Below are 27,096 nucleotides of genomic sequence, written 5' to 3' on the forward strand. Positions count from 1 at the left end.
AGAGAAAGACAATTAGGGAAACATTAGTCTCTCTTTTAAAATATTCCATAAATCTTGATTTTTTTACCTTCCATACCATGCAAACTTTTTAAAAAAAATCTACACTAAAAGTTCATTTATTTGGGCCATGTATTAACTGTTCTTTGTAAATCTGTAAGTCCTTTGAAACAAACTATGCAGAAAGTATTAATTCTGTGGTGTCTCGTGTCACATGACTCATCTAAAGCCAAAGAAACAGACTTGCAATGTTTCAAACTTTGGCTCAACTGATCTTTATTATTAGAACAGCCACATACTCTACAGACAATTATTTGACCTTTCAGTTTATGTTTTTTCCTCATAATTTTCAATAACTAAAATAATTTCTCCTGTAATCTCTCCAACTTAAAAGGTTTTTTTTCCTTGGAGCAAGAACCAAGATGGCCAAAATTACACTCTCAGCTACTGCTGAAATCATATGCAATTCTTTAATTGTACATTTATTTCTGGTTTTTGGCAACCAATTTCATACTTCTTTGAATTGTGAAAGGAAACTTATCAAATTTACTCTCTATTTGCTGAAAATCTCTCTTCATACTGTAATCTTTATTACTTTTTTTTTTTTTTTTTTTTTTTGCGGTACGCGGGCCTCTCACTGTTGTGGCCTCTCCCGTTGCGGAGCACAGGCTCCGGATGCACAGGCTCAACAGCCATGGCTCACGGGCCCAGCCGCTCCGCGGCATGTGGGATCTTCCCGGACCGGGGCACGAACCCATGTCCCCTGCATCGGCAGGCGGACTCTCTACCACTGCGCCACCAGGGAAGCCCTTTATTACTTTTAATTTAACGTTTTTATTTTAAAAACTAGATTTTGTTTTACTCAGCTGCAGAAAACACAATTGCCATTATTGTGAAATCTGTGGCATACGTTCTTCCATTCTCATTTTATCCTTTATTGTTCTGGTTGTGGTGCTAGCTTCTGCAATCCACCCAATTCTGCATCAGTTGTATACTTTATATACTATTTTTCTGTACTTCATTTTTATATTAGAAAGCTAATATAATGACATAGTAATTAAAATAACCATGTTATAATATAAAAATATACATAAAAACAATATATATAGACACATAATACTTCTATATAATTACTAATCATAAAGGTATCATTGCAACTCATTCTGTCTGAATAAAATATTCAAATACACATTACAATGTTACATAGGTGTACAGAAAAAATCATTTATCTTCAGAAAAATCATTTGAATCATTCCACCGACATGTATTAAGTCAGTGGCATGTTTCTATAAAATACTGAAAACAATGCACATGGCTGACACACACCTATAATACAACAATATCTCACATGATGTAATGGAAAAGTAAAATGTTATCCTAGCAAAGAATAAAACCGTATTTAACAGAAAAATTTTACACTGCTTTAGCTTTTTTAAATTAAATTTTAATAAATAAAATTAAATAAAATTTTAAATTCAGTTTCCTCAGTCATACTAGCCAGATTTCAGGTGCTCATAGCCACATGTAGCTAGCTGCTATAATACTAGACAGTGGAGGTCTGTACACTTAAGGTTAAATAAGGTTATTTTAAAGTGCTTTTTTAAATTCAGAAAGAGTCATGTACCACAATGTTCACTGCAGCTCTATTTACAATAGCCAGGACGTGGAAGCAACCTAAGCGTCCATCGACATATGAACGGATAAAGAATTGTATATATGTGGCACATATATACAATGAAATATTACTCAGCCATAAAAAGAAACGAAATTGACTTATGTATAGTGAGGTGGATGGACCTAGAGTCTGTCATACAGAGTGAAGTAAGTCATAAAGAGAAAAACGAATACCATATGCTAGTGCATATATATGGAATGTAAAAAAAAAAATGGTTCTGAAAAACCTAGAGGCAGGACAGGAATAAAGACACAGATGTAGAGAACGGACTTGAGGACACAGGGAGGGGGAAGGGTAAGCTGGGATGAAGTGAGAGAGAGGCGTGGACTGATATATACTACGAAACGTAAAATGGATAGCTAGTGGGAAGCAGCTGCATAGCACAGGGAGATCAGCTCGGTGCTTTGTGACCACCTAGAGGGGTGGGATACGGATGGTGGGAGGGAGATGCAAGAGGGAGGAGATATGGGGATATATGTATATGTATAGCTGATTCACTTTGTTATAAAGCAGAAACTAACACACCATTATAAAGCAATTATACTCCAATAAAGATGTTAAAAAAAATTTTTTAATTAAAAAAAAGTGCTCTTTTAAAAGAGATATGAAAGATTTGATTGCAAGTAGGTTACTTAGATTTTTACCCCCCTTGGCCCTCATCTTTTTAAGTTCTCAATGTAAAGAAAATAGAATTATTAATTATTATAGGGCTAGAAGGTAATAAAGACCAGTTACTGTAATCCTCCTAGCACTGTACTTTAAGTTAATTTTTTCTTGTTTTGCTAAATGTCTTCTTTTTCTGTTATATAATTAGAAATCTAAAAATATAAGGAAACGGATTCCACTAACTTCATGGAACTCTTTTTTATGCAATAAACACCAAAACTTATACCAATCCCCACTAAAATTTCCTGCACTGCTAGAGTGCGTAATGCATACAATCACTGCTCAGAGATCTCTCTAGGGATCTGAAATCTTTTCTCTGAAACTAGTCCTAAAGCATTAACTGAACTTTCAGTGTAAGAACTTAACACCTTCAGAAAACTATTTAGAGAAACATGGCACTTTAAAATTTAATTTTACATATGATATTGATGGGTACATAAAATATTCAAAAACAATCGCTAATAGGTACAGGGTTTCTTTAGGGGGCGATGGAAATATTCTAACTTAGAGAGTGGTGATAACTTCACATTCTATGAATATACTGAAAACTACTGATACATATTCAACGGTGACTTTTATGGTATGTGAATTGTGTCTCAATAGAGCTGCTATAAAAATAGTTCACAAATGCCTCCTACATTTATGCACAAACTATCAGTGAAAAGACAAGGCTCTCTCAGTGACCACATATCAGGTATGCGATATTACTGTTTCATATGTTGAAATAGGATATACATAAAAACTCATGTAAAACTTGAGTACATGTAAAACTTTAACTTCATGTATTTTGCTCTAATTTTTCCATCATGTTGTCACATGTTACTTGTGTAATGAAAAATAAATGTTATGAAAACCTAATAACTTGGTTGATATATGTATCTCCCTTCATTTACACTTTCCCTCTACTGGAAATACTTTCTCCAACCTACAGAAGCACTGGATTTTTTTGGTTTGTCTTTTCTAATAAATTTGTTTATTTTATTTATTTTTGGCTGTTTGGGTCTTCCTTGCTGTGCACAGGCCTTCTCTAGTTGTGGAGAGCAGGAGCTACTCTTCATTGCGGTGCGTGGGCTTCTCATTGCTGTGGCTTCTCTTGCTGCGGAGCATGAGCGCTAGGCACACAGGCTTCAGTAGTTGCAGCACGCGGGCTCAGTAGTTGTGGCTCGCAGGCTCTAGGGCACAGGCTCAATAGTTGTGGCGCACGGGCTTAGTTGCTCCGTGCAGGTGGGATCTTCCCGGACCAGGGCTCGAACCCTGGTCCCCTACAACCATCCCTGAAGCCTGCTAGACTATTGAATTTCCTCTTATTTAACATATTGTCCTTTTTATTTAAATGAATTGGAGCTGCTGCTGTTTGTTGCCAAATGCATCTATTTCATAAAATTTCTATGGAGCTGTTGTGATCAGAAGCACAAGGATGATGAAAGTACTCCAACGATACAAATATTGTTTGTTTGATTGTTTCTTTTTTTAACCAAACTACTCAGCCTGGATTCCCAACATTCTTCTAATCACACCTCTGGTTTGGCTGAATGGCCAGAAGTTGGCTGACATACTCAGGCAGGAGCCATCTTGTGATGAGCAGACAAACCACCACCACAAAACAAATGCAGAACTTCTGGAAGACGTGTAACATTGAATCGCTTTGATTTATCCCAAACTAGAGGACTAGTGTCAGGAAGAATGTACCATGACATCTGCTCTAGGATTCCCAGCATTCTACAAGGCTTCTTAGGCGGTATTTTTCCACTAACATCTACACTAAGTGGTTCCATTTGGAATCTAAAACAAAATGTTATCATCCACAAAAGAAAAACATTTGGTAAAGAAACTTTCTTGTTCCAAACACCTAAAAGGACTTCCATAAACAATAAAGAAAAAAACAGATTTTAAACAATTGAAAACATTTCTTCCAAAAACTAAAACGCATTGGAAACCTGGTGCTGAATCAAATTCCCAAAGAGCAGAACAGCTGTAATCACAAAATAACTGCAAAGAAAGAGAAAAACATCTAAACAAAGTGTCCAGTTTAATATCTAACCAATCGGCTTCTTTAAAAGCTGTATTTCACTCAAATCACCATTTTCATGACAAAAGAAAAAAAAATGTCTACAAAGTAGGCAAACCCAAGGTAGTAAAATACCAAGGGATCAACAGTTGTTTTTTTAACCCATAAATTACATATTTTCTAAGAGGGCCAATGGTGAAAATAACTTATACACTTATTCAATATGTTCACTGAATGTGAATGATTAAATACTGACTACAAAACGAATCAAACTTTTAGCTAATTATATTTACATTCCAGATACTCTGCTAAGACCTGGGGAGTAAAGATTAATAAGACAATGCGCTGTCTTTGAAAGTTTACAATGTAGTAGACGACCCCATCCTCCCAGCCCCTTCACTCTCACTCTCCAACTGTCCTACCTCAGAAATGCTGTCCTGTCTCAGAAATGTCACCAACTTCCACCCATATGGCACAAGCCAAATATTTAAAAGTCATTCTGGACTTTTCTCTTTCAACACACAATTCATCAGAGTTAAGCCCTATCGGTGTTAGCTACCCCCAATCTCCAATAACATACAACCAGAAGCCGACCACTTCTCACCAAATCCACTGCTAAGGCCCAAGTTCAGGTCACCATCAGATCACTCCTCCACTATAGCAACAGACTCCTGCCTGGTGTGTCGGCTTCCTCAAGCCTGTTCTCCACACAGCAGACACACTGCTCTTCTCAAGGCATGAACAGAATCACATCATTCTCCTAAATCTTTTCTGTGACTTCCTACTGCTGCTGTAATAAACCTCATAATCTGACCTATAACTACCTCTCTAATGCCATGCCCTACCACTGGCCCATCATCCATTAACCACTGGCTTCCCTGGCTTTGTTTTTGTCCTTTGAAATTCGTTGCCACCTCTGCTACTCCCTGGGCTCTTATCCAGGTCTTCTTCATATGGCTGCACCCTCGTTGTGTAGGTCTCGGTACAACCTGACAGCCCGGCTAAAGTAGAAACTCATGGCCAAGGCATTTTATCCCACCGTTCTGTCCCATTTTTTTAAGTAAGCTTTTTGTGGAAGTATAATACAACAACAACAACAAAAAAGAGAAACTGTAAGTGCACAGCTCAATGAATCCTCACAAAGTAAACACAACAAACTCACAAACTAGCACACAAGGAAACAGCACCCCAGAAGTCTGCCCAGGTCCCTACTTCCAGTCACTAAGTAACCACAACACTGATTTATAAATTACCTTTACCTGGTTTTGAACTTTATATAAACAAAATCATACAATACGAATTCATTTGTCTCCAGCTTCTTTCACTCAGTGTTATGTTTCTGAGATTCACCCATGTTGCTAAGCATAGCTGTAATACATTCATTATCATAAAGCTTTATAATCTTCCACTTCATGAATGTGCATTTGTACAGTTTGAGACAACTTCTCATGGTGTTGCTACGAAAGTTCTCGTACAAATCTTTTAGTAAATACAGGAACGCCTTTCTGCTAGGAGTATGTCTAATGGAATTGCTGTACTGCATCATATGCACATACTCAGCTCTAGTTTTCCAAAGCGCCTGCACTGATTTAAAAACCCAACATTTCAAATAATTCTGGTAAATATTTGACATTATCTGTCTTTTCAATTCTAGTCATTCTGGTGACTATATCATGGCACTTCACTGTGCTTTTGGTTTGCATGTCCAAGATGACTAATGAAGATGACCATCTTTTCACATTTACTGGCCATTTAGATATCTTGTGTGAAGTGCCCGTTCAAGTGTTTGGCCCATTTTTTTTTTAATCGATTTGTAGTTTTTAATATATTCTGGATACAAATCCTTTTTGAGACAGATACATTATCAATATCTTCTCCCCCTCAGTTATTTGCTTTTTCATTCCCTTTATGGTACTTACTGTTCTCCAGTTTATCATTTTGCTCTCCACAGTGTTTATTATTTCTTATTTAAGAAACCTCCACCTAACCTAAGATTATGGTATTCAACATTTTGCTCTAAAGGTTTACTGTTTTTACCTGACATATTTACATTTATAATCGTATTAAACTGACCTTTTTATATATGATGGGAGTTAGGGATAAAGTACCTTTTTTCCATAAGAAAATTATTTTGACCTATTATTGAAAATGCCATCCTTTTCCCACCATGTTGTTAATGACATTTTTGTCAAAAGTAATGTCTTTTTGTCTATCCTTGCGCCAGTATTAAATTATAATTCCTTTATAATATGCCTTGATGTTTGATAACTCCTCCAGTTCTGTTCTTTCACTTTAAGGCTGCCTTGGTAATTCATGACCCCTCGGATTTTCACATAAATTTTAGAATCAGTTTCCACCAAAAGATAAAAATAAAAACTTGCTAGAATTTTTAATGAGATTGCACTTTTTTGTTTTTTGGGTTTTTTTGCGGTATGCGGGACTCTCACTGTTGTGGCCTCTCCCGTTGCGGAGCACAGGCTCCGGACGCACAGGCTCAGCGGCCATGGCTCACGGGCCCAGCCGGCCCACGGCATGTGGGATCTTCCCGGACCAGGGCACGAACCCGTGTCCCCTGCATCGGCAGGCAGATTCTCAACCACTGCGCCACCAGGGAAGCCCAAGATCGCACCTTTTGAAATCAACTGACTTATGCTTTATGACTCAGCATATGGTTAATTTTGGTTAAGTATTCCATGTGCATTATTTGATGAACTATCATTGGGTACTGTGTTCTATATATGTCAATTAGACCATGTATGTTATATTGATCAGATTATCTTTCTATCCTTTCCAGTTTTATCTTCCTGCTTAATCCATCAGCAGTTGAGAAAGATGTGCTTAAGTCTTCCATCTGGATTGCTTTCACATTTGGAACATGTACATCGTCTAGTGTATGGACCATCTTTATTTTTAGTAATGCCTTTTCCTTAAAGTCCACTTTGTCAAATACTAGTAAGGTTACACCTGATTTCTTTCCATTTGTACTGGCACAATATATCTTTATCCATCTTCTATTTTCAGGCTTTCTTTGTCTTTATATTTTAAAATTGCCTGTTAAAGGACATTGGTTGGTTCGGGGATCCAATCCATTAATAACCATGTTTTACTGGAAGCACTTAACCCATTTAAATTTTATATAAATATTAATCTAGTTGGATGTATAGATTACAATTTTGGTATTTACTTTCTATGTGACCCAGTTCTTTTTTCCTCACTTCTTGCCTGGCTTTTTTCATTAATAAAATTATCTTATAAATTATCTCATTTTCCTTAACTTGTTAGTTACAACAATCTTCTACTATTATTTTAGATAATTTAGTTAGATAAATTTACCTGATAATGCTAGAACCTCGGAACGCTTTAATTCCATTTGCTTCCCTCCTGCCTTTCAAATTGTTCTACCATTATATAAATTGCGTATGTTCTTAAACTCACGAATCATTACTATAATTGTTTAGTACCATCAATATTTACGTTTACTCACCCACATATTTACCCTTTGTTGATCTTTGCCCTGTTCTGAATTTCTGAGTTTCCATCAGGATTCATTTTTCTTCTCCCAGAAGAGCTACCTTTACTTTAGTATTTCTTTTGGTGCAGGTCTGCTGGGTTTTGCTTGTGTGAAAACATCTTTAATTTTTTTTCAACAGTACGACTTATTAAACAATTTTGTAAGGTCTGAAATTTATGTTGTCAAAATACACACTTTAATGTCATTATCTTTTCAAATTTGTTTCTGCCCCATTCTCTCTCTCCTCTCCTACCAACACTCAAATGCCCTAACATCTCAAACCCATCCTCTCCTCACTCAATATAATTCCGTTTTATTAGATTTTTTTTAACAAAGTGCATGTACATGGTGATAATGTTAAATGCCCATATTACATAGAGTCACAATGTAATCTCTGAGCACTTTCAAGAAGTAAAAATCAAGAATTTTAAGCACAAGGAAGATGAACACCCTCCAGCTTCTGGCAGAACAAAGGGAGAAAATTTTCTTCTTCCCCACAGTGCATGGTGATGTGTTAACTCCACATTACTACTTTCACATTTTTTGAGACAAGAAGGGATAAAAAGGAACTTGAATCAGAAATGTGCAGAGGGACTTCCCTGGAGGTCCAGTGGTCAAGACTTCGCCTTCCAATGCAGGGGGTATGGGTTCAACCAGGGATCTGGGAGCTAAGATCCCACATGCCTCGTGGCCAAAAACCAAAACATAAAACAGCAGCAATACTGTAACAAGTTCAATAAAGACTTTAAAAACAGGCCACATTAAAAAAAAAAATCTTAAAAAAAAAGAAATGTGTAGATATTTTTCCCCATTGTACTTTGCTCAAGATAGTCTCCCACAAAATAAGTGGGCAATCTCTTTATCATATGAGACAAAAAAAAATAAAGAAACCTCATTAGGACAAGAGAACTAAGCATAAGAGGGAAAAAACTGGAGATGGCAACTTGCTCAAGAGAATATAAAAATTTTTAAATAAAAGGAACGTTGGAGTCTATTAGTATTCTTTTAGTCATCTTCCCCTTCAACCTTTCTTCTTCTTCCACATCATCACCATCTCATCTTCCCTTTCACCTTCATCCTCTTCATCATCAACAGGTACCAAGTCTCCTTCATCATTATGAACATCAGCTGCTTCTCCTTCTCCTTCTTTATCATCAATAGGTTCAATAGATATGGCCAAATATCATCTTTGATGAACTCTATTAATTTGCATGCACCTGCACCCGTATCATCAGTGAACAAGGTGAAGAATGTCTGAGATTTTTTTCATGCTACCTCTTCAAGACAGCTTTATTTTGTGTCTGACATAAACATTTCATCAGGTCCTTCCCAGATTCCCATTTGATTTCAGTCAACATTGAAGATGGGTCACCACTCTTACTGAGATAAAATGAGTTGCAAAGAAGCTTATTTTAAAGCAAGGATTTTTAGCAAAATTAAAACATGTTTGTAATATGATTTAATATCTTCAAATTCTGTCACTTCAGTTGAGAAAATAATTCAGCATCTCTTCATTCTCATCCCCAAGCCAAGGAGTCATCTGCACATGGTCAGCAAACATTGCCCTTAAATTTGGGATTTCCGAGATCAATTATGACCTCCTTTGAATAGTTTGCAGAGTTTGTTAACACTTTTGTTATATTTGAAAATTTCCTCACTGGTTGTTTGTAAAGTCTGTCAATTTCAATTTATACAATATCTGTGTACCTAAGTGCTTCCTATTGTTCTTTCCCTCCCTTCAGCAAATCCAGAGTAGCAAATTTTTCCTCTGGCTGGGATCTGGATGTAGTCTTTGTTTCCAAATTTGAAGAGTGAGTGAAGACACGGTTGAGGCTAATGCTGTGAAGCAAATCCAAAGCACAGTCACACAGGGAGATGATCACATTTGAAGGAGCCCAGAGAACTATACCTTCATTTTAAAATATTTTTGCTGGGTATAGAAGTCTAGACTGGCAACTATTTTCTATTACCTTAAAGATATATTTCAGTTGTTGACTATCTTTACTACCTTTTTTTTTATCTCTTCTGTTAAAAGGCAGCTATCAGTCTTACTGTTTCATTTTTGAAGGTACTGTCTCTTTTTTTTCTGCCTGCTTTAAAGATTGTCTTGGTTTTCCATAGTTGTACTAAGATATACCTGAGTGTGGCTTTCTTTATAGGAGTGCTGCTTGAGGCTCACAGAGCTTCAATTCATCAGGTAATGTTTTTTAACAGTTCTGGAAAATTCTCAGCCATTATTGCATCGAATTTGCTTCTTCCCCATTTTCTCCCTCTTCTCCTTCAAATGCTAAATGATCCTAACGTTACAGATACATTAGATGTATTCACCGTCTCACATATTTATTTTTAGTCTCTGTGCTTCATTTTCAATATTTTCTATTGACTTCTTTTCCTCTTCACTAATCCTGTCTTTTGCTGTGTCATATCTAGTATCTAATTCAAACACTGAGCTCTCAATTTCAGTTCATATATTTTTCTTGCCTAGAATCTCCATTTGGCATTTATACCTCCCAATTTTTTAATAAAATTCTCCATCTTTTCATCTGTTTGGTTCATTTTTTTCTTCCATTTGCTAGAACATATCAATCATGTTCATTTTAGAGTCCTCATCGGCTAACTCCAATCAATATCTGAATCCTATGTCAGTTTCCGTTGTCCAGCTTTTCTCATGGTTTTAGTCACATGGTCCTATCTCTTAGCAGCTAGTCAATTTCTATTAAATGCTGGACGCTCGCTGTGTAGTAAAAGAACTTTAGAGGACCCAGATATTATATTTCTCCAGAGTAGGCTCACCCCAACCTCTGCCAGGCAGAGTGGAATCTGTTCACTGTAAGCTAATCAAGCAGTGAGCTGATTCAAAGCTGGCTGCAGCTGTGGCAGGCTTCGGCGAGGCTCAGTCGATCCTACTCCTACAGCACCACCCTACAGTGCTTCCACATGAAAAGCAGGATGTGCACTGAGCGGCCCTCCACAGCAACATGAGCCTGTAGAACACTCTGCCTTTCAGAAGTATGTGCTTTAACTTTACGGCAGCCTCTCATGCAGCTTCATAACTCCGCAAATGTCTCGAGTAGGAGACAGCAATGTTTTTGAGTTCCTTTGGGTCTCCAGTATTGTCACTCCAACTTCTCAAGACTGCCAAAAGCTCCACCTGTTTCTCTGTGCTCAAACACTAACCTCTCCTTGGGCTGAGGTCAAATGTTCAGCCTCTTGCCCGTATCCAGAATCAGCAAAGCTCTGACCACTTCCTCAAGGAAAAAAAAGGCTATAGATGACTGATTCATCTGTTCAAAGTTTTCTCCTCTCTGGAATCACAGTACTCTAGTACTCTGCTTTAACAGCTCTTTGATGGCCTTACACATATCACTTATGTTTAATCTGTCTTTTGTAGCTGCTCTCAGCAGTCGTATCAATGCGTTCAAGTTCTTATCTAAGATAAGTTCTCTTGCCCTGTTTTATTTTCTTTATACCCATACCACTATCTTTCTTTATAGTACTCATTAAAGGTGTTTTGTGTCTATCTTTCCCTGCTGAAACATAAACTCCAAGACAGCAAAAGCTTTACTGGATCCTCAGGGCAAAATCAGACTAAAGATTGTCCGACCCTGGTATCCTTCCTCTTTCTATCATGTTTCACTTACCCTGCCTATTTCTGTTTTGTAAAGAATTCCAGGGCTTCCCTGGTGGCGCAGTGGTTGAGTCCGCCTGCCGATGCAGGGGACACAGGTTCGTGCCCTGGTCCGGGAAGATCCCACATGCCGTGGGCCGGCTGGGCCCGTGAGCCATGGCCGCTGAGCCTGTGCGTCCGGAGCCTGTGCTCCGCAACGGGAGAGGCCACAACAGTGAGAGGCCTGTGCACAGCAAAAAAAAAACAGAAAAAAAGAATTCCAAAGAGCCTTACCATTTCTCAGTATGAGAAACGAGAAAGGCTAATTCTACACATATATATTCTCAGCAAAGAACTATTACTCCACCTTTCCATGTGTCCTCACTTTTTCCTCCATGAGAGAGAGAAATTAGAGTAAATATACTTTGGGTTTCTCTTCTTCATGGTTCCTTCTCTTTATCTAATTGTTAAGACCCTGACAGTCACTCCTTTCCATGCCCAGCCCCCTGCTGTGCATTAAGCAGACCCCCGCCATCTGACTCAGGGTCTGCCTTCCACAGCAGACTGCAGACCTGTCTCTCTCTCCCATGCTCTCTGAGATGCTGCAAACTGAACCTGTGAGTCAGGCCACAATTCTCCTATGGCTGATGGACAAATATACTCGGAACTCCTCTGCAGGCCCAACTCCTGCCACAAAGACCAAGATTTAAGAAGCAGAGTATCAAGTACCCACTCTGTACACTTCCGGTACAAAGGGAAAGATTCAAGAAGCGGAGTATAGGCAGCGATCCAGATGGTGGTGTAGTAGGACGTGAAGCTCAACTTCTCCCACAAATACATCAAATATATGTCTACATGTGGAACAATTCCCACAGAATATCTAATTCAACACTGGCAGAAGACCTCAGACTACTGAAAGGGCAAGAAAATCTCCATGTAACTGGGCAGGAAAAAAAAAAAAAAAAGAGAGCGAGAAAGGAATCAGGACAGGACCTGCACCCTTGGGAGGGAGCTGTGAAAGAGGAAAGGTTCCTTCACCTTGGGAAGCCCCCTCACTGGCAGGTAGATCGGCCGGGACAGAAGGGGAGCATCAGACCCTCGGAGGAGAACTTCAGCAGCCGGTTTGCGGCAGCCAGAGCAGAGGGAGAACTGCACAGACGGTCAGTGCCGCAGTCCTGCACCCCCCAGCCTGACACATGCTGGCAAGGGCTGGGTGCTGGAACTCGGGCTTCGGAGATCAGAACTGGGGAGAGGACTGGGGATGGCTGTGTGGAAACAGCCACGGGGGTGGGGAATCCAGTGCGACTGCAACGAAGGGTTTATAAGGAGAAAGCCTGGGTCACCTTATCGGCCAGTCGCCATGGTTTGGAGGGTGCAGGAGAGGAGCGGATGAACCCGGATTGCAGCCTTTCTCCCCGTACACATGCTCGCAGCGGGCAGGACACTGCCGACACGGGCTCCGGGGACAGTCGCGAGCCACCACTGCTGCCCGTCCAGATGCCAGGAGTGGTTACGAGACCCCCGCCACCGCCCTCGCAGACTCCAGGAGTGTCCGGGAGCCGCCTCGGCTCCCATCGTGTGCTCCAGGGACACGCCCAAGCCTCCACCGCCACCCCCAAAAAAGACTGAAAATCAGCCGTGTGTCTGCACTCCCCCATCAAGGGGGTATCAACCAGCACACACTGAGGAAAGAGGCGACAGGCATTCACACTAAGAACAGCCCTTGGGCCAAATATATTAACCCACACAAGCTACACGGGGACGCCCAGACGTATGAACAGCCCTGCAGGACCACAGGAGACAACTGTTCCTCCTAAACTCACAGAGTAAGAGAAATATATAAGTAAAACGAAAAAACAGAGGAACCACTCCCAGTTAAAAGACCAAGATAATTCCCCTGAAGGAACAAACAATGAAACAGATCTCTTCAGTCTAATAGACACTGATTTCCAAAAGGAGAGAATGAAAATACTGAAGGAATTAAGAAAGGCCATTCACGGAAATGCTGAGTTCTGGCAAAAGGAACTACAAACTATAAAGAGGAACCAAGAAAAATTAGAAAAGTCACTTGCAGAGACGGAAACTGAGCTAAAGGCAATGAATAGCAGAATGAATAATGCCGAAGAATGAATAAGTGACCTGGAAGATAGAATAACAGAAATCACCCAATCAGGACAGCAGACAGAAAGCCAAATTTAAAAAAAAAAAAAAAAGAAAAGAAAGCAATATAAGAGACTTACGGGATAATATAAAGTATGCCAATCTGCAAAATAGGGATCCAGAAGGGGAAAAAAGAGAAAAGGGGATCAAAAATGTATTGGAAGAAATTATGGCTGAAAACTTCCCAAACCTGAAGAAGGAAACAGATATCCAGGTACAGGAAGCACAGAGGGTCCCAAACAAGAAAATCCCAAACAGACCTACACCAAGACATATTATAATAAAAATGATGAAGGTTAAAGATAAAGAGAAGACGCTAAAGGCAGCAAGAGAAAAAGAGTTAGTTACAAAGGAACCCCCAGAAGGCTATTAGCTGAATTATCTACAGAAATGTTGCAGGCCAGAATGGACTGGCAAGATACAGTCAAAGTCCTGAAAGAGAAAAATCTGCAACCTAGGATACTCTACCCAGTAAGATCATCACTTAGAATAGAAGGAGATATAAAGCATTTCTCAGACAAGCAAAAACCAAAAGAATACAGCAGGACTTCCCTGGTGGTCCAGTGGTTAAGACTCCACGCTCCCAATGCAGGGGGCCTGGGTTTGATCCCTGGTCAGGGAACTAGATCCCACCTGCCGCAATGAAGATCCCGTGTGCCGCAACTAAAGATCCTGCATGCCACAACAAAGATCACACATGAGGCAATGAAGATCCTGCGTGCTGCAACTAAGACCTGGCACAGCCAAATAATAAATATTTCTTTAAAAACAAAAAACATAAAGAAAAGAATACAGCGATACTAAACCTATCCTAAAGGAAATGGTGAAAGGTCTTCTCTAAACAGAGAAGAAGAATCTACAGGAAAGAGAAAATCACAATTGCAAAGTAAATCACTTAAATAAGCTAGTACACAGATTAAAAAAGAAATTTAAAAATTTCTGTGAAAGTTATGACAACCACAGTGAACAGCAAAAGGATGAACGTGAAGATGTAAAAAAGGACATCAAAATCATAAATGTGGGGGAGGAGAGTAAGAAAATGTAGACTTTTTTTTTTTCCCTAGAATATATTTGAGCCTATATGACCACCAGTCTAAGGCAAGTAGAGATAGGAAGGGGTTAAACATACTTGAAAAACAGGGTAACCACAAACCAAAAACATAAAACAGATTCACAAAAACCAAAAAGAGAACATAAGTATAATACAAAAGAAAATCATCAAACCACAAAAGGAAAAACAAAGAGAAAAAGAAAGGGACAGAAGAAATACAAAATCAACAGGAAAACAAGGTTTAAAATGGCAATAAATACATATCTATCAATAATTACTCTAAATGTCAATGGACTAAATGCTCCAATCAAAAGACACAGAGTGGCAGACTCTGTGTCTTTTGATTGGATAAAAGAACAAGATAAAATACAAGAGATATTTGATAGAGAGATATACAAAAGTGGATTAAAAAAACAAGAGCTTACACAATATGCTGCCTACAAGAGACCCACTTTAGGGCAAAGGACACACACAGATTGAAAGCGAGGGGAGGGAAAAAGGTATTTCATGCTACCGGAAATAACAAGAAAGCAGGGGTAGCAATACTCATATCAGACAAAATAGCCTTTAAAACAAAGGCCATAAAGAAAGATAAAGAAGGACACTACATAATGATAAAGGGATCAATAAAAGGATTTTACACTCAGCACCCAAATACATAAAACAAATACTAACAGACGTACAGGAAGAAATCAACAGGAATACAAAAACAGTAGTAGGAGACTATAACACCCCACTCACATAGATGGACAGAGCTTCCGGACAAAGAATTAATAAGGCAACAGAGATCCTAAATGATACAAGAGAACAGTTAGATCTAGTTTTTTCATGACATTACATCCAAAAAGAAACAGAATACATATTCTTTTCAAGTACACATGGAACATTCTCTAGGACTGATGACGTACTCGGGCACAAAACAAGCCTCAACAAATTTAAGAGTATAGAAATTATCTCAAGCATCTTTTCTGACCACAACAGCATGAAACTAGAAAGGCCAAGTTCTGAGAACTTACCAGGCCAGTTTCCACACAAAAACCTCTTGCAGACAATGCAAGAGGATGCTCTGGGAAAAGAAGGGAAGAGGCACTGCCATCAGAGCAGAGCCATTTGGAGCATTCAAGAAAACACTGGATTCTTCAACGGCCCCTTTGGAATACGTGAATAATAGGCTGAGCAGGTGGCGATGAAAATGTACGATCTGTGCTGCAGTCTACAGGTACCAAAACGTAAAGGTATGTGCTAGAATAAGAGCCAGTGCCTGCAGAGTGGTATCTGAACTGTGGTTTGAAATACCGAAGAAAATATTATAGAAAGAGAAGATGCTGGAGATTTAAAAACAAAGGGTCGTTGAGAGCTTTAGCAACATTACGTGAACGGATTTTGGTCTTAGAGCAAGTCTGAGCAGGTAGACAGTGCAAGGAAATGTATCTCAAGCTCCAAGCCATCTGGGAAAACACGCAAAAAGACTTCTAACTAAGGGAAGAATAGACTACGATACAAACAACTGGGCACGTTCCATCAAATTATCAATGGGAAGCATTTACAGTGGAGCAGTGGTTTCCAAACTCAAGCTCTATAACTGGCCTGAGGCCTGAGAAATCCAGAATTCTTTTGCTAATGCAGTTTATTTTAAAATAAAAGTAAAAATCTGAAGTATCAAGAAGGCTTAAGGACAGAGGAGACTGAGTCTCTTCAGACCCAATCTCAAATCCTGGTGGCCAACACAGAACGAGGCTGAGGTGCTGTTTAATGCTCTGAACCAGTGGGCATCGGTGAGTGCCAAGCTGCACCTCTGGGGGGACGGGGGAGGATGCAACAGACGACGATAGCGCTCCCCAATGAAACCCTCAGGTGCCTCTATACCCCGTCCCAAACTAACAGGGGCTCACACACACCAATAGGTGCAATCCTCACTGGTACCTCGAAGTTCTTTGGTGTTAAATGGCCACCTAGGGGCCCTTGGCCTTGTCCACCAGGACTATTGGCACCACAAGTGCAAATATAAACTGAGAAAGAGCTATGCCATGTGCTCTCTCGCAGGCATCGGCTTATGTTCCATAACCATAAACATAGGTAACCACTGGCTTGAGGAGAAGGACCACACATTTGAGAGCTGCAGGTATTTCGCTCTGGAGCTATGGGGCATATTAGAAATGACTTAACTAACCGGTCCCAATTTACCCACAGAGGAGGGAAGGCTCGTTATCTCCCTTTGAGAAGGCTCAAAAGTTTCCAAGAGGAGAAGACTGTGGTAAGACCAGTCAACCTCCTTTCTCTGTGCACCTTCTGAATCCTGGCACCTCCAAAGTTAAAATAATAAAAAGGGACTTTAAGAATATAATTCAAAGCTGGGAAGCAGCTCTCCCAGTTTAACATAATAAGGAACAGGATTAAAGCCAGCAAGCGGTAAATTGACTGTTTTTCAAGTGCTCCCCCAGGAAGATATACCACTGAGAGTGTCTTCCCCTGCCCTGCCGCAAAACTGGACAGAGCAGAGACCGGCCGACAATCCACCCTGAAGACCAGACTCAGAGAAGGAAGAACTACAGGAGGGAGGGAAAAGTTGCATGAACTAAGGGGTTAAAGGGATCAAAGGTCTTAGGTGAAAAGAGCAGGCTTATAGGGGACAAGGAGACTCTTCATCAATACCCTTCCGAATTGTGTCAAAAGTACCAATATTACTTATTCAAAACACAAGCATAACATAAGAAGTAAAAGAAAATAAAGAATGGCAATCATTATGTGAATGTAACATTACCTGAACATAAAATGTATAAAATCAATAGCTCTTTGGGTGGTAAAGTGAGAGGACTAGGTACACTGGTATGTAAAAACAAATAATAATGTAAAGACATCAAAGAACCACAGGAATACATAATGCAAAACTGGATGAGCTACGGTAGCACTGTCAGCCTCTTTAAGTTTCCTATATGCAAGTCTTCTTTTCAAAATAAAAATTATAATCATCATCTGCTTAGCAATGCGTCATAAGCAGCTGTGCAAGACACTGACCTGACGCTACACTAAAATCCTCAGAGATAACAAAACAGACATCAAGAGTCACCAACAACCCCTTAAAAACTGTTATTTTTATCATTTTCAACTTACTTAGGTTATCTGTTCTGTCACATACATGTTTGGCTTTTGAAAACCTTCACGGTAAAAAAAAAAAAAATTAACTGCTGAGAAAATTAAGATCTTACAGAAAAATAGTAAAAGCCGTTAAAAATGTTTTCAGGTTTATAAAAATAAACAATTAAAACAGCATATTAAAATAAGGCAAATCAATAACATTTTCCACTTAAACTGCAGTGAAGACTATATTATGAATTTCCATTTTCCATCACCTGCACTTCAGAGATCTTTCAGGAACCTCAAGCAACCCCACTCCCTACATCAAGCAGTTTCAGCAACATGGTGATGCTTAAAAATGTATTTTGCTTGCAGATAATACATGATGATATGTTTCACGTGTCAATTTGGCTCGATGGTAGTACCCAGCTATTTAATCAAATAGTAATCTAGGTGTTGCTGTGACGGTGTTTTATAGACGTGGGTAACATCTACAATCAGTTGACTTCAAATAAAGGAGATTACTGTCAAAGCTGTGTGTGGCCTTCATCCAAACAAAGGCCTTAACTGCAAAAACTGAGGTTTGCCTGAGCAGTTCTGCCTCAAGACTGAAGCATCATCAACTCCTGTCTGAGTTTCCAGCCTACAGATTCCAACCCGCCACCCACACAGTCCTGTAAGCCAAGTCCTTGAAAACACACACACACACACACACACACACACACACACACACACACACACACACACACACACACACACACACACCCATCCATCCACTGGTTCTGTTTCTCTGGAGATCCTAACCGATAAATGCACGTTCAGAGAGACATTTTATGTGTAGTTCTCTGTTTCAGTATTCTTTATCTTTCTGATTTTATGATCCTACTTCCCTTAGGCCCACCTATACCATCTCAGCTCCCACCCTCCTCATGGAACCCACCAAATAAAATTCTTGGGACTGAGTTTCCTTTTCCAAGTTTTTGTTCAACAATATCTACACCTCTGCTTTTCTATTTCCATCCCTCGGGCCCTTCTTTTTCTAAAGATTATGAAAGAACAGTAATGAAAACAACTGGCATAAACTGGGATGAAAATTCTCATAATATATAGATATACATTTGCATATACAAATTCCTGCAGCAAAGAGACTTCAGATTGCAAAAGACTATCTACAGTGTCATAGCTCCTCAACTATATGTTTTTAAAGGTAAGGTACATTTTAAGCTGGGATTTTCATTCCAACACAGAGCTCAGAAATGTTTCTGTGTGGGAGATCAGCTCAGTGCTTTGTGACCACCTAGAGGGGTGGGATAGGGAGGGTAGGACGGAGATGCAAGAGGGAGGGGATATGGGGATATATGTATACATACAGCTGTATGTATTCACGTTCACGTTGTACAGCAGCAACTAACACACCATTGTAAAGCAATTATACTCCAATAAAGGTGTTAAAAAAAAAAAGAAATGTTTCTGGGCAATTAGCACTGCAATTGGGAAATAAAAGTTAAAGTATAATTTCAGTTACAGAAATCAAATTCTAAATCCATAAAAAGAATGTGCTTATTTTGAAATCCAAACATCCTTGTTCATGGATAACTTCTTTTTTAATGATGAAGTATATAAACTTCAGAGTTACAGAAGAATTGTCTAGTTAGATATTTCAACAGTATTTTAATGCTAAACTTTCAAGGTATTCAGGTTCCTTAAAATTCAAACATTTCAATGCTTTGTCAACTGGAATCAATATCTATTAACTTAGCTTTATACATGCCTTAAATAGTACAAAGAAAAACATATTTTAAGTATTTAAAACAACAATCACATGCTCACCTCCCACATCAACCTGTAATCCATATTTTCGTCCAAGTCTTCAGGCATTCTCTTCTCTCCAGCAAACGGTCCAAACTTTTCACCCTGAGTAGTAATGATTACATTGAAAAAGGATTAGTACAATAATCAATAATCAAGTTACTAAAATAAACTATTATTTCTCTTCTGGAAAAATTTTTTTCTCCAAAGCCTTATGCCCAATGATTGAGACGCATTTAAAATATTAATTTACCCAACACAAGATATTTACATATTTAAAATCTAACTTAATCTATTTTAGCCGAAGAGCCTAAATCCACAACACAGGAGCTAACAAGAAAGGGTTAAATCGCTCAACATTTAAATTCAGACAAGGCTTGAACACTATACTTACATGTTTCAAACCTCTGCAGCCACTGGCAAGTGGTCTTAAAATGAGAAGCACTGAGTCTTGCCTGACTTGAGACAAGCCCACCAGGCAGAAAACCACCTGGTTTCCATAAAAATCATAAATTCGTCCCAATCATGAACAAGAAAGAAGTAGACTTGCCATCCTCAGAGGAAGCCTGTTCATAAACAAAGTTTAAATTCTCCTGCCAATCTTTCAAACAACCAAGGGGGCACTCTATAAACCAGGGATTCTCAAAGTGCGTACTTGAATCACCAGCATGAGAGTCACCAGCGTCGCTTATTACAAATTCAGAATCCTGTGCTTATTAAAATCAGAATCTCTGGGACTGGGATGTGTGGAGCTGCATTTGGACAAGTTCCCAGGTGAGAGCTGCTGGCAGACACCAGGAGTGGCCCCGGCAGGGAGGGACCCGTGAGGCAGGGTGAAAGGGTAAGCAAAACTGTTCTCACAACTAAGGCAACCAAAGCAGGACTGGAGAGACAGAGAGGGTGGGATCACGCTTGTCCAGGCAGACGATCCACAGACGTGTGTGCAGAGAGGGTACTGGGTCACGCGTGCCCTTGTGAGCCTCCTCCAAACCTGCCTGTGACTATTCTACAGAAGAACCCTTCTCTTTGTTGGGAGGTGGACAAACTTTTTTTTTTTAATTTTTTTTTTTACATCTTTATTAGAGTATAATTGCTTTACAATGGTGTGTTAGTTTCTGCTTTATAACAAAGTGAATCAGTTATACATATACCCATGTTCCTGTATCTCCTCCCTCTTGTGTCTCCCTCCCTCCCACCCCACCTATCCCACCCCTCTAGGTGGTCACAAAGCACCGAGCTGATCTCCCTGTGCTATGTGGTTGCTTCCCATTAGCTATCTATTTTACGTTTGGTAGTGTATATATGTCCATGCCACTCTCTCCCTTTGTCCCAGCTTATCCTTTCCTCTCTCCATATCCTCAAGTCCATTCTCTAGTAGGTCTGTGTCTTTATTCCCGTCTTACCCCTAGGTTCTTCATGACCTTTTTTTCTTAGGTTCCATATATATGTGTTAGCATACGGTATCTTGATGAACATTGTTGGGGGAAAAATAACCACCAAAACAATGTTTCAAGGCATATAAATGACTTAATGAACAACAGAAAACCCAACTCCAGGCAACAGTCAAATGTTAAAGCTTACAGGAATTACAACTAGCCCCTCATTTTATAGACAAAGAAAAGAGGTTCTGAAAAGCCACAAGTAATGGCAAAGCTTTGAAGACCTGTTTAATGTTAACTTGGAGGCAGAAAATGCTACAGAGATCCCTGAAATCAAGACGATAATCCTAAATAAACCAAAAACAGGTACACCAAAGAGACAGGGAGACTATTTGGCTATTTCGGGCAACCTGGAAGACAGACCAAACATTAAGGTGTGTTTTTGGTAATATATTTGAGGATTTGGTATTAATGCATATATAGTCCAACTTTCACTCCACTTTGTCATGTATTTAGCCTTTACCGACTACTGCAGAAGGAAATCATCTGAGTACACGCTTTCCAATGCAAGAGATCTACCCATGCCAGTCAGTTCCTCTTTGCAGTACAAATTTGGAGGAAATATAAAATTGTATCAATCAATTCAGCAGCATTCAAAGGACTGAAAAGAAAGGGATGGAAACCCAAGTAAATGCACTGGGCTTGGGGAAAAAAGCCTGCTTGTATGCAGGCCTAGGAAGATTATTAAGGGACTTACAGCTTTGAAAATTCAAAACAAGAATCAGGACTGTGAGTTTAAAGCCTTGCCATTAATAGGGAGCAATCACTCTATCATAAACTCTAACTATAATAAATACGGCTTTCAATTTTTTTTTCCTCAGCCAAGAAATACATTTTGCATCTCAGCCTACCATATTCACATCTATACAGATGACAACATGGTTTGAACTGTGTGGGTCCACTTAAATGCAGGTATCTTAATTACATAAGATATGTAATTAAGGTTGAATGCACCAGTGTGGAAGAACCACAGATGTGGAGGGCCAACTATAAATTCTGTGTGCATTTACCCCCATGTAAATTGGGGTGTGCATTTACCCCCATGTAAATTACCCCCATGTTGTTCAAAGGTCAAGTGTACACAGAAACACACATAAAACTAACACGTAGATTTTTAACAATACTACTACCCTTCCTCTGTACAATGTATTCCATACCGTCTACTCTGTTTTACTTCACTTTTGAAAAAATACTAGTTTTGACCAATAAAGTTAATTTCACAACTCACCAATGGGTTGCAATCCAATTTGAAAAACACTGACATAAAAATACAGATGGAGGAGATAAATTTCTAAGTATATTTGGCTTTCTCGATTTGGTAAAATTGCCTTCAAAGTACAACTAGTGAGTATACTGGGATGATGTGGTCAAATAAACTTGAGTTTCTGTGGCTGCAGGATTACAACAATATAAATAGTCAACACTTAGTTATCCATACACTTGTGGTAAGAAACACTGCAGATAATTAAAACAATTTATATTTGGTTTTTGATGAGGATTTTATAATTACTTGACCCACTTCAGGCCTTCCCCTAAAGATCCCAGCACCTACTACCCACCCCCTTCTCTCTCTGTTCACTGTCATTTCTACTATACAAACAGCACTTTCTTGTCATCACAGTTTTAATGTATACACTGCTTTGTTCACTAACCACTTCCTATGATATTTCTAACCTAAGAGTAAGCCTCTGCTGCCTCCGTAGGCTTCAAACCTGCTCGAGTAACATACCCATGAAAGGAAGATTTAGGGCACTCACCCATGGGTAATTTTTTTCTTTTAGATGAACCATATGCTATTGCCAGTATCTGACCATTTTTGAGCCATAAAAATTAAAATTTTTCATAGGATTCATTACAATATAAATTACATATACATGTGCATATTAAACACCTAAAGTGAGGTTCATTAATTAATGGTAGGAAGGAAACTAACGTTTCAAACTATCTTCTTGAAAATTTCAAAAATTTCTAGTTGACTTCCTATCATCATTGGTTTTATTTTTTGTGATTTAGCTGCTGAAGATCTCATACTAGCAGCAGAAAAACTATCAACTCGACCATTTTCTTGCTGTTAATGTGCGCCAGCATCATTATTATCACCTTCAACCTGTGACTACGTTACAAAACACCTTCCAAGAATTCTTCACTTCTAACAATCTGGAGTCACTATCTCAAATGCTTACAAGGTGAGGCAGGAAAGCAGCACAACATTAGACAACAAACATGGGAAGGACGCATTAGGGAGTGGCCAGGAGGTAAGTTGGAGGGGCATGCCCTTTTATAAAGCTTTTTAACTCCAACTGCCTGTTGCTGTATCACAGGGGGAGCCCAATGTTGCCAGATACCTGCAAATATTTTAGTGAGGCTGACAACTCAAAAATTTGTTTGTGAAATCACTACTATTCTACACTGGCAATGAATTTCAAGTTTTCAAAATTCTGCGCAGATCCAATAAAATGCGATTGTAAGATAAATTCAACCTGTAGATACCAAATGTCCAAGTCAAACTCACTTCTCAGACTGGCCCAATGCTGAGCCTACAGTGGCGCTTCTTTGCTGTTTCTAAAAAATGCAGATAAACATCCATTCAGTTTGGGACCCACTGGACTAGACAATAACTTTTAATAAAAAATGTACGATTGCAAACATGTGGGCCATTTTCTCTCATTTTGATTAATATTATTAGCAGGAATTTGAAACCAAGAGTTACTGCAGATCTCTCTCTTAGAATAATGGGAAAAGCACTACCTGAGCACTCCAGGGATCTGGATCCTAATCCTGGCTCTGCCACTAATTATCTGTGACACATTAGGATGTCACAAACTTGTGAGCTTCAGTTTCCTCACCTATAGAACTGAGAAATTTGGATTAGTTGATTTCTAAGATTCCTTCCAGCTCTCAAATCCTATTAAAGAGAGCTTCCACAGACCAAATTTAGAACAATTTGGGGATCAAAGAGAACAAGAGTATAACTGATTGAAACACATTAACAAATTCTTTTTTTTTTTTTTTTTCGGTGTGTGGGTCTCTCACTGTTGTGGCCTCTCCCGTTGCGGAGCACAGGCTCCGGATGCGCAGGCCCAGTGGCCACGGCTCACGGGCCCAGCCGCTCTGCGGCATGTGGGATCTTCCCGGACCGGGGAACGAACCCGCGTCCCCTGCATCGGCAGGCGGACTCTCAACCACTGCACCACCAAGGAAGCTCCCGACATTAACAAATTCTTAAGGCCACAATGATTGCTAGAGAGAGGAAAAAAATAGAATTTTTTAAATGTCTCATTGCTGGCATAACAGTTTACTAAAATTAATAAAGTGAAAGAACTAAGCATCTTGTCCTATCTTTCAATAATTACGCTACTTCGGGATAAGCAGACAGCAGCAAACGATGAAGGACAGCTCTTCTTTACAGAGGAATGCTAACTTATAAATAAAGGAGGAACATTCAAGTGAAATCCTCATTTTGAAATCCCTAATAATGTAAGTGATTCAGGGAAGGATTATCAATGGATGCTAAAACCATCTGGTAAAAGGCTGATAGTAAAATAGGTATTCATACACTATCAGCTCACAGATCACCAGTTAAGCACAAATTATCTTTACAATGGAAAAGTTACGTTAACCCGGTGCTGGTATTACTCAGGGAAAAACCAAATATTATATGCCCTCTGCTAAAACGCAGTATGAAGTAAATCATTCTAGCCCTTCATTCCCCAGTGTCTGCCATAGGGAAGTGACAGGAGTGTTTGCTAAACTCTCCAGGCACCTCCAGAGGCCAAAGGGCGAGTGAACATGCACAGAACTCTTCCCGCTTGTCCTGCCTCGCACCCAGGGCCTGGGGAGATCCTGCTACCTAGGAAGAGCGCACATGGATAAAACACATTGAGAGAGGGAGGGGGAGGCTTCCTATGTTCCCTCCTGTCTCCCACTGCCAAAACTGTACTATCTTCTGCAACATAAAGAGTACCCAGAGGGTAGAGAGAAGCGCTTAATACACAATGTCAGTGTGTTTCAAAAAAAAAAGTAAAATAATCTCTATCTAACTCTTCAGATGACAAGAAATACATAAGGTAGAGAGGAACATTAAATAATGTGCCTTGGAAAACCATCAGATAAATCCAGATTGTGAGATACACCACAAACAATTAGCTTGATCTCTTCAGAAAGTCACTGTTATTTTTTTAAAAACGGTATGGAAACAGGGAAACTGTTAAAGAGAGATTTAATAGACATAACCAAGTATAATAGGTGGTCCTTGAGGATCCTGGTTCGAAAATAAACAGCTATAAAAACGTTCTGGAGGCACGTGGAGTAATTTGAATATGAGCTAGAATTAAAAGACATTAGGAAATCACTAGTATTTTTGTTGGATGTTAAAATGACAGTATGGCTACTTAAGAAAATGTCCTTATGCTAAAATATGGAGGAATGGATTGTCATAATATATCATAAAATATCTATAATTTACTTTGACATGGTTCAGCAAATAAAAAATATATACATATAGATGAAATAAGTTATATTCAAGTGAATCAATCTGCAGTTGAATCATTTATATGTAAAATAATGATGTTTTTCACAGAAGGAGTCTAGAGTCCTCACTTAGAACATAATCATATTTCAGTGCTAAGGTACTATGCTTGTGTGTGCTCTTGCAATAAAAGTAGGCCATCAATAAAGTACATTTCCAAAAAGTTCAATATGAAAAATAGCCAATCTTCTTTCCCTACTAAGACTGCCCAGGTAGAGACAAGTTGCTTCCCTATATCCATCCTCCTTAGTACCAGAATGCTGACCTTGTTGCCGGTACTAATGTATCCAGGTAGAAAAATGACATTACCAGTTCCCCATTTAGACAGAGAAGACAGCTAACAACACGGAAGCAGAAATCACTGTATGAACTTACTACAAAAGCTCTTAAATGAGAGCTAAGTCTGGAGGTACACCCTAATGCCTTGGTTACTTCCTCTTTCTCCTCACCTGGAATCAAAGCATGATAGCTGGGGCTAAAGGAGCCATTTTGAGGCCGAGAGAACTGCAAAGACTTCCACCCTGACATTTTGAGCCACCGAACTGATAGCAGCAAATGCCCACCTTGTTACAGAGAGAACATAACCCCCAAGCTTCAGGTTACTACAGTAGCCTCTGTTACTCTGAGCTGATACAGCAAATATCAGGCAAAAGAAATGCACTAGTGCCCAGGATATAGCGGAATTATTCTTTATGAAATTCATCAGTTATAATATGAATATGAAATGGGAAATGCAGGAGAGTTGTGAAGGAGAAGTGATTCTGGAATATGGTGACCTGAATGCAGCACCTTTTCCTTTAACCCCAACTCTAAGCCACTTGCTTCTCTTGAGCAAAACGACTTCTACTAGCATGTATGGGTAACTGTGTATAAGCGAAGCCTTAGGTTCTGGCACAGAACTGGTGTGAGGCATTCTCTAAAGTGGGCTGAGTAATTAACTGAAAAACAGCAGAAGAGTGCTGAGGATGGTCAACTAGGGGATCCTGAGAAGAACCTGAAAGGCAGAGAAGGCTGGGACCATAGCCCACAGTCCTTCCCATCCTTGCCGCCCAGGAAAGTGCAAGCAGACCAGAAAGCCAACAGGGAATTGACAGTCTATCTGTCACTGCAGGCCCATGACAACAGAGACCCCTTTGCCTACGGGGAAGGACTGATACCACAGAGTGTTCTTCAATAACCAGTCTTGAGCTTCGATAAAACAACCAAGGCAAATTGCCTGTAAAAGGGGGCCCAGCTGCCTATGAAGGAGACCAAACAGAAAAATAATATCCATACTCTGTAAAACAGAACATCTGTAGGAGACAGAGTACTTTAATTAAAAGGAATTACGTCGGGAATTCCCTGGCGGTCCATTGGTTAGGACTCCGCGCTTTCACTGCCGAGGGCCCAGGTTCAATCCCTGGTCGGGGAACTAAAATCCCACAAGCCATGCAGTGTGGCAAAAAAAAAATTAATTAATTGGAATATGTCAATTACATACGAGAATGTAAGGAGATTCAAGTACAGCACTCAAAAAAAAAACCTTTTAAAAGTGAAAAAACCATAATTTCCTAGTTAAATATTTTTAGAG

At 39.4% G+C, this 27,096-nt stretch overlaps 1 protein-coding gene across 2 annotated transcripts in view; it reads right to left on the reverse strand.

Annotated features, from left to right (window-relative positions):
- PRDM5 (PR/SET domain 5) overlaps positions 1-27,096 on the reverse strand; it is a 201,486-nt gene that overhangs the window by 163,492 nt on the left and 10,898 nt on the right. For both annotated transcript variants that reach the window (XM_024745141.1, XM_024745139.1), the window contains exon 2: positions 19,581-19,664. In XM_024745141.1, the coding sequence (XP_024600909.1) occupies positions 19,581-19,664 (84 nt within the window). The remainder of the gene's footprint in view (positions 1-19,580; positions 19,665-27,096) is intronic.

This window comes from Neophocaena asiaeorientalis, unplaced genomic scaffold, assembly GCF_003031525.2.
Source record: "Neophocaena asiaeorientalis asiaeorientalis breed wild unplaced genomic scaffold, Neophocaena_asiaeorientalis_V1.1 scaffold65, whole genome shotgun sequence".
Taxonomy (NCBI): domain Eukaryota; kingdom Metazoa; phylum Chordata; class Mammalia; order Artiodactyla; family Phocoenidae; genus Neophocaena; species Neophocaena asiaeorientalis.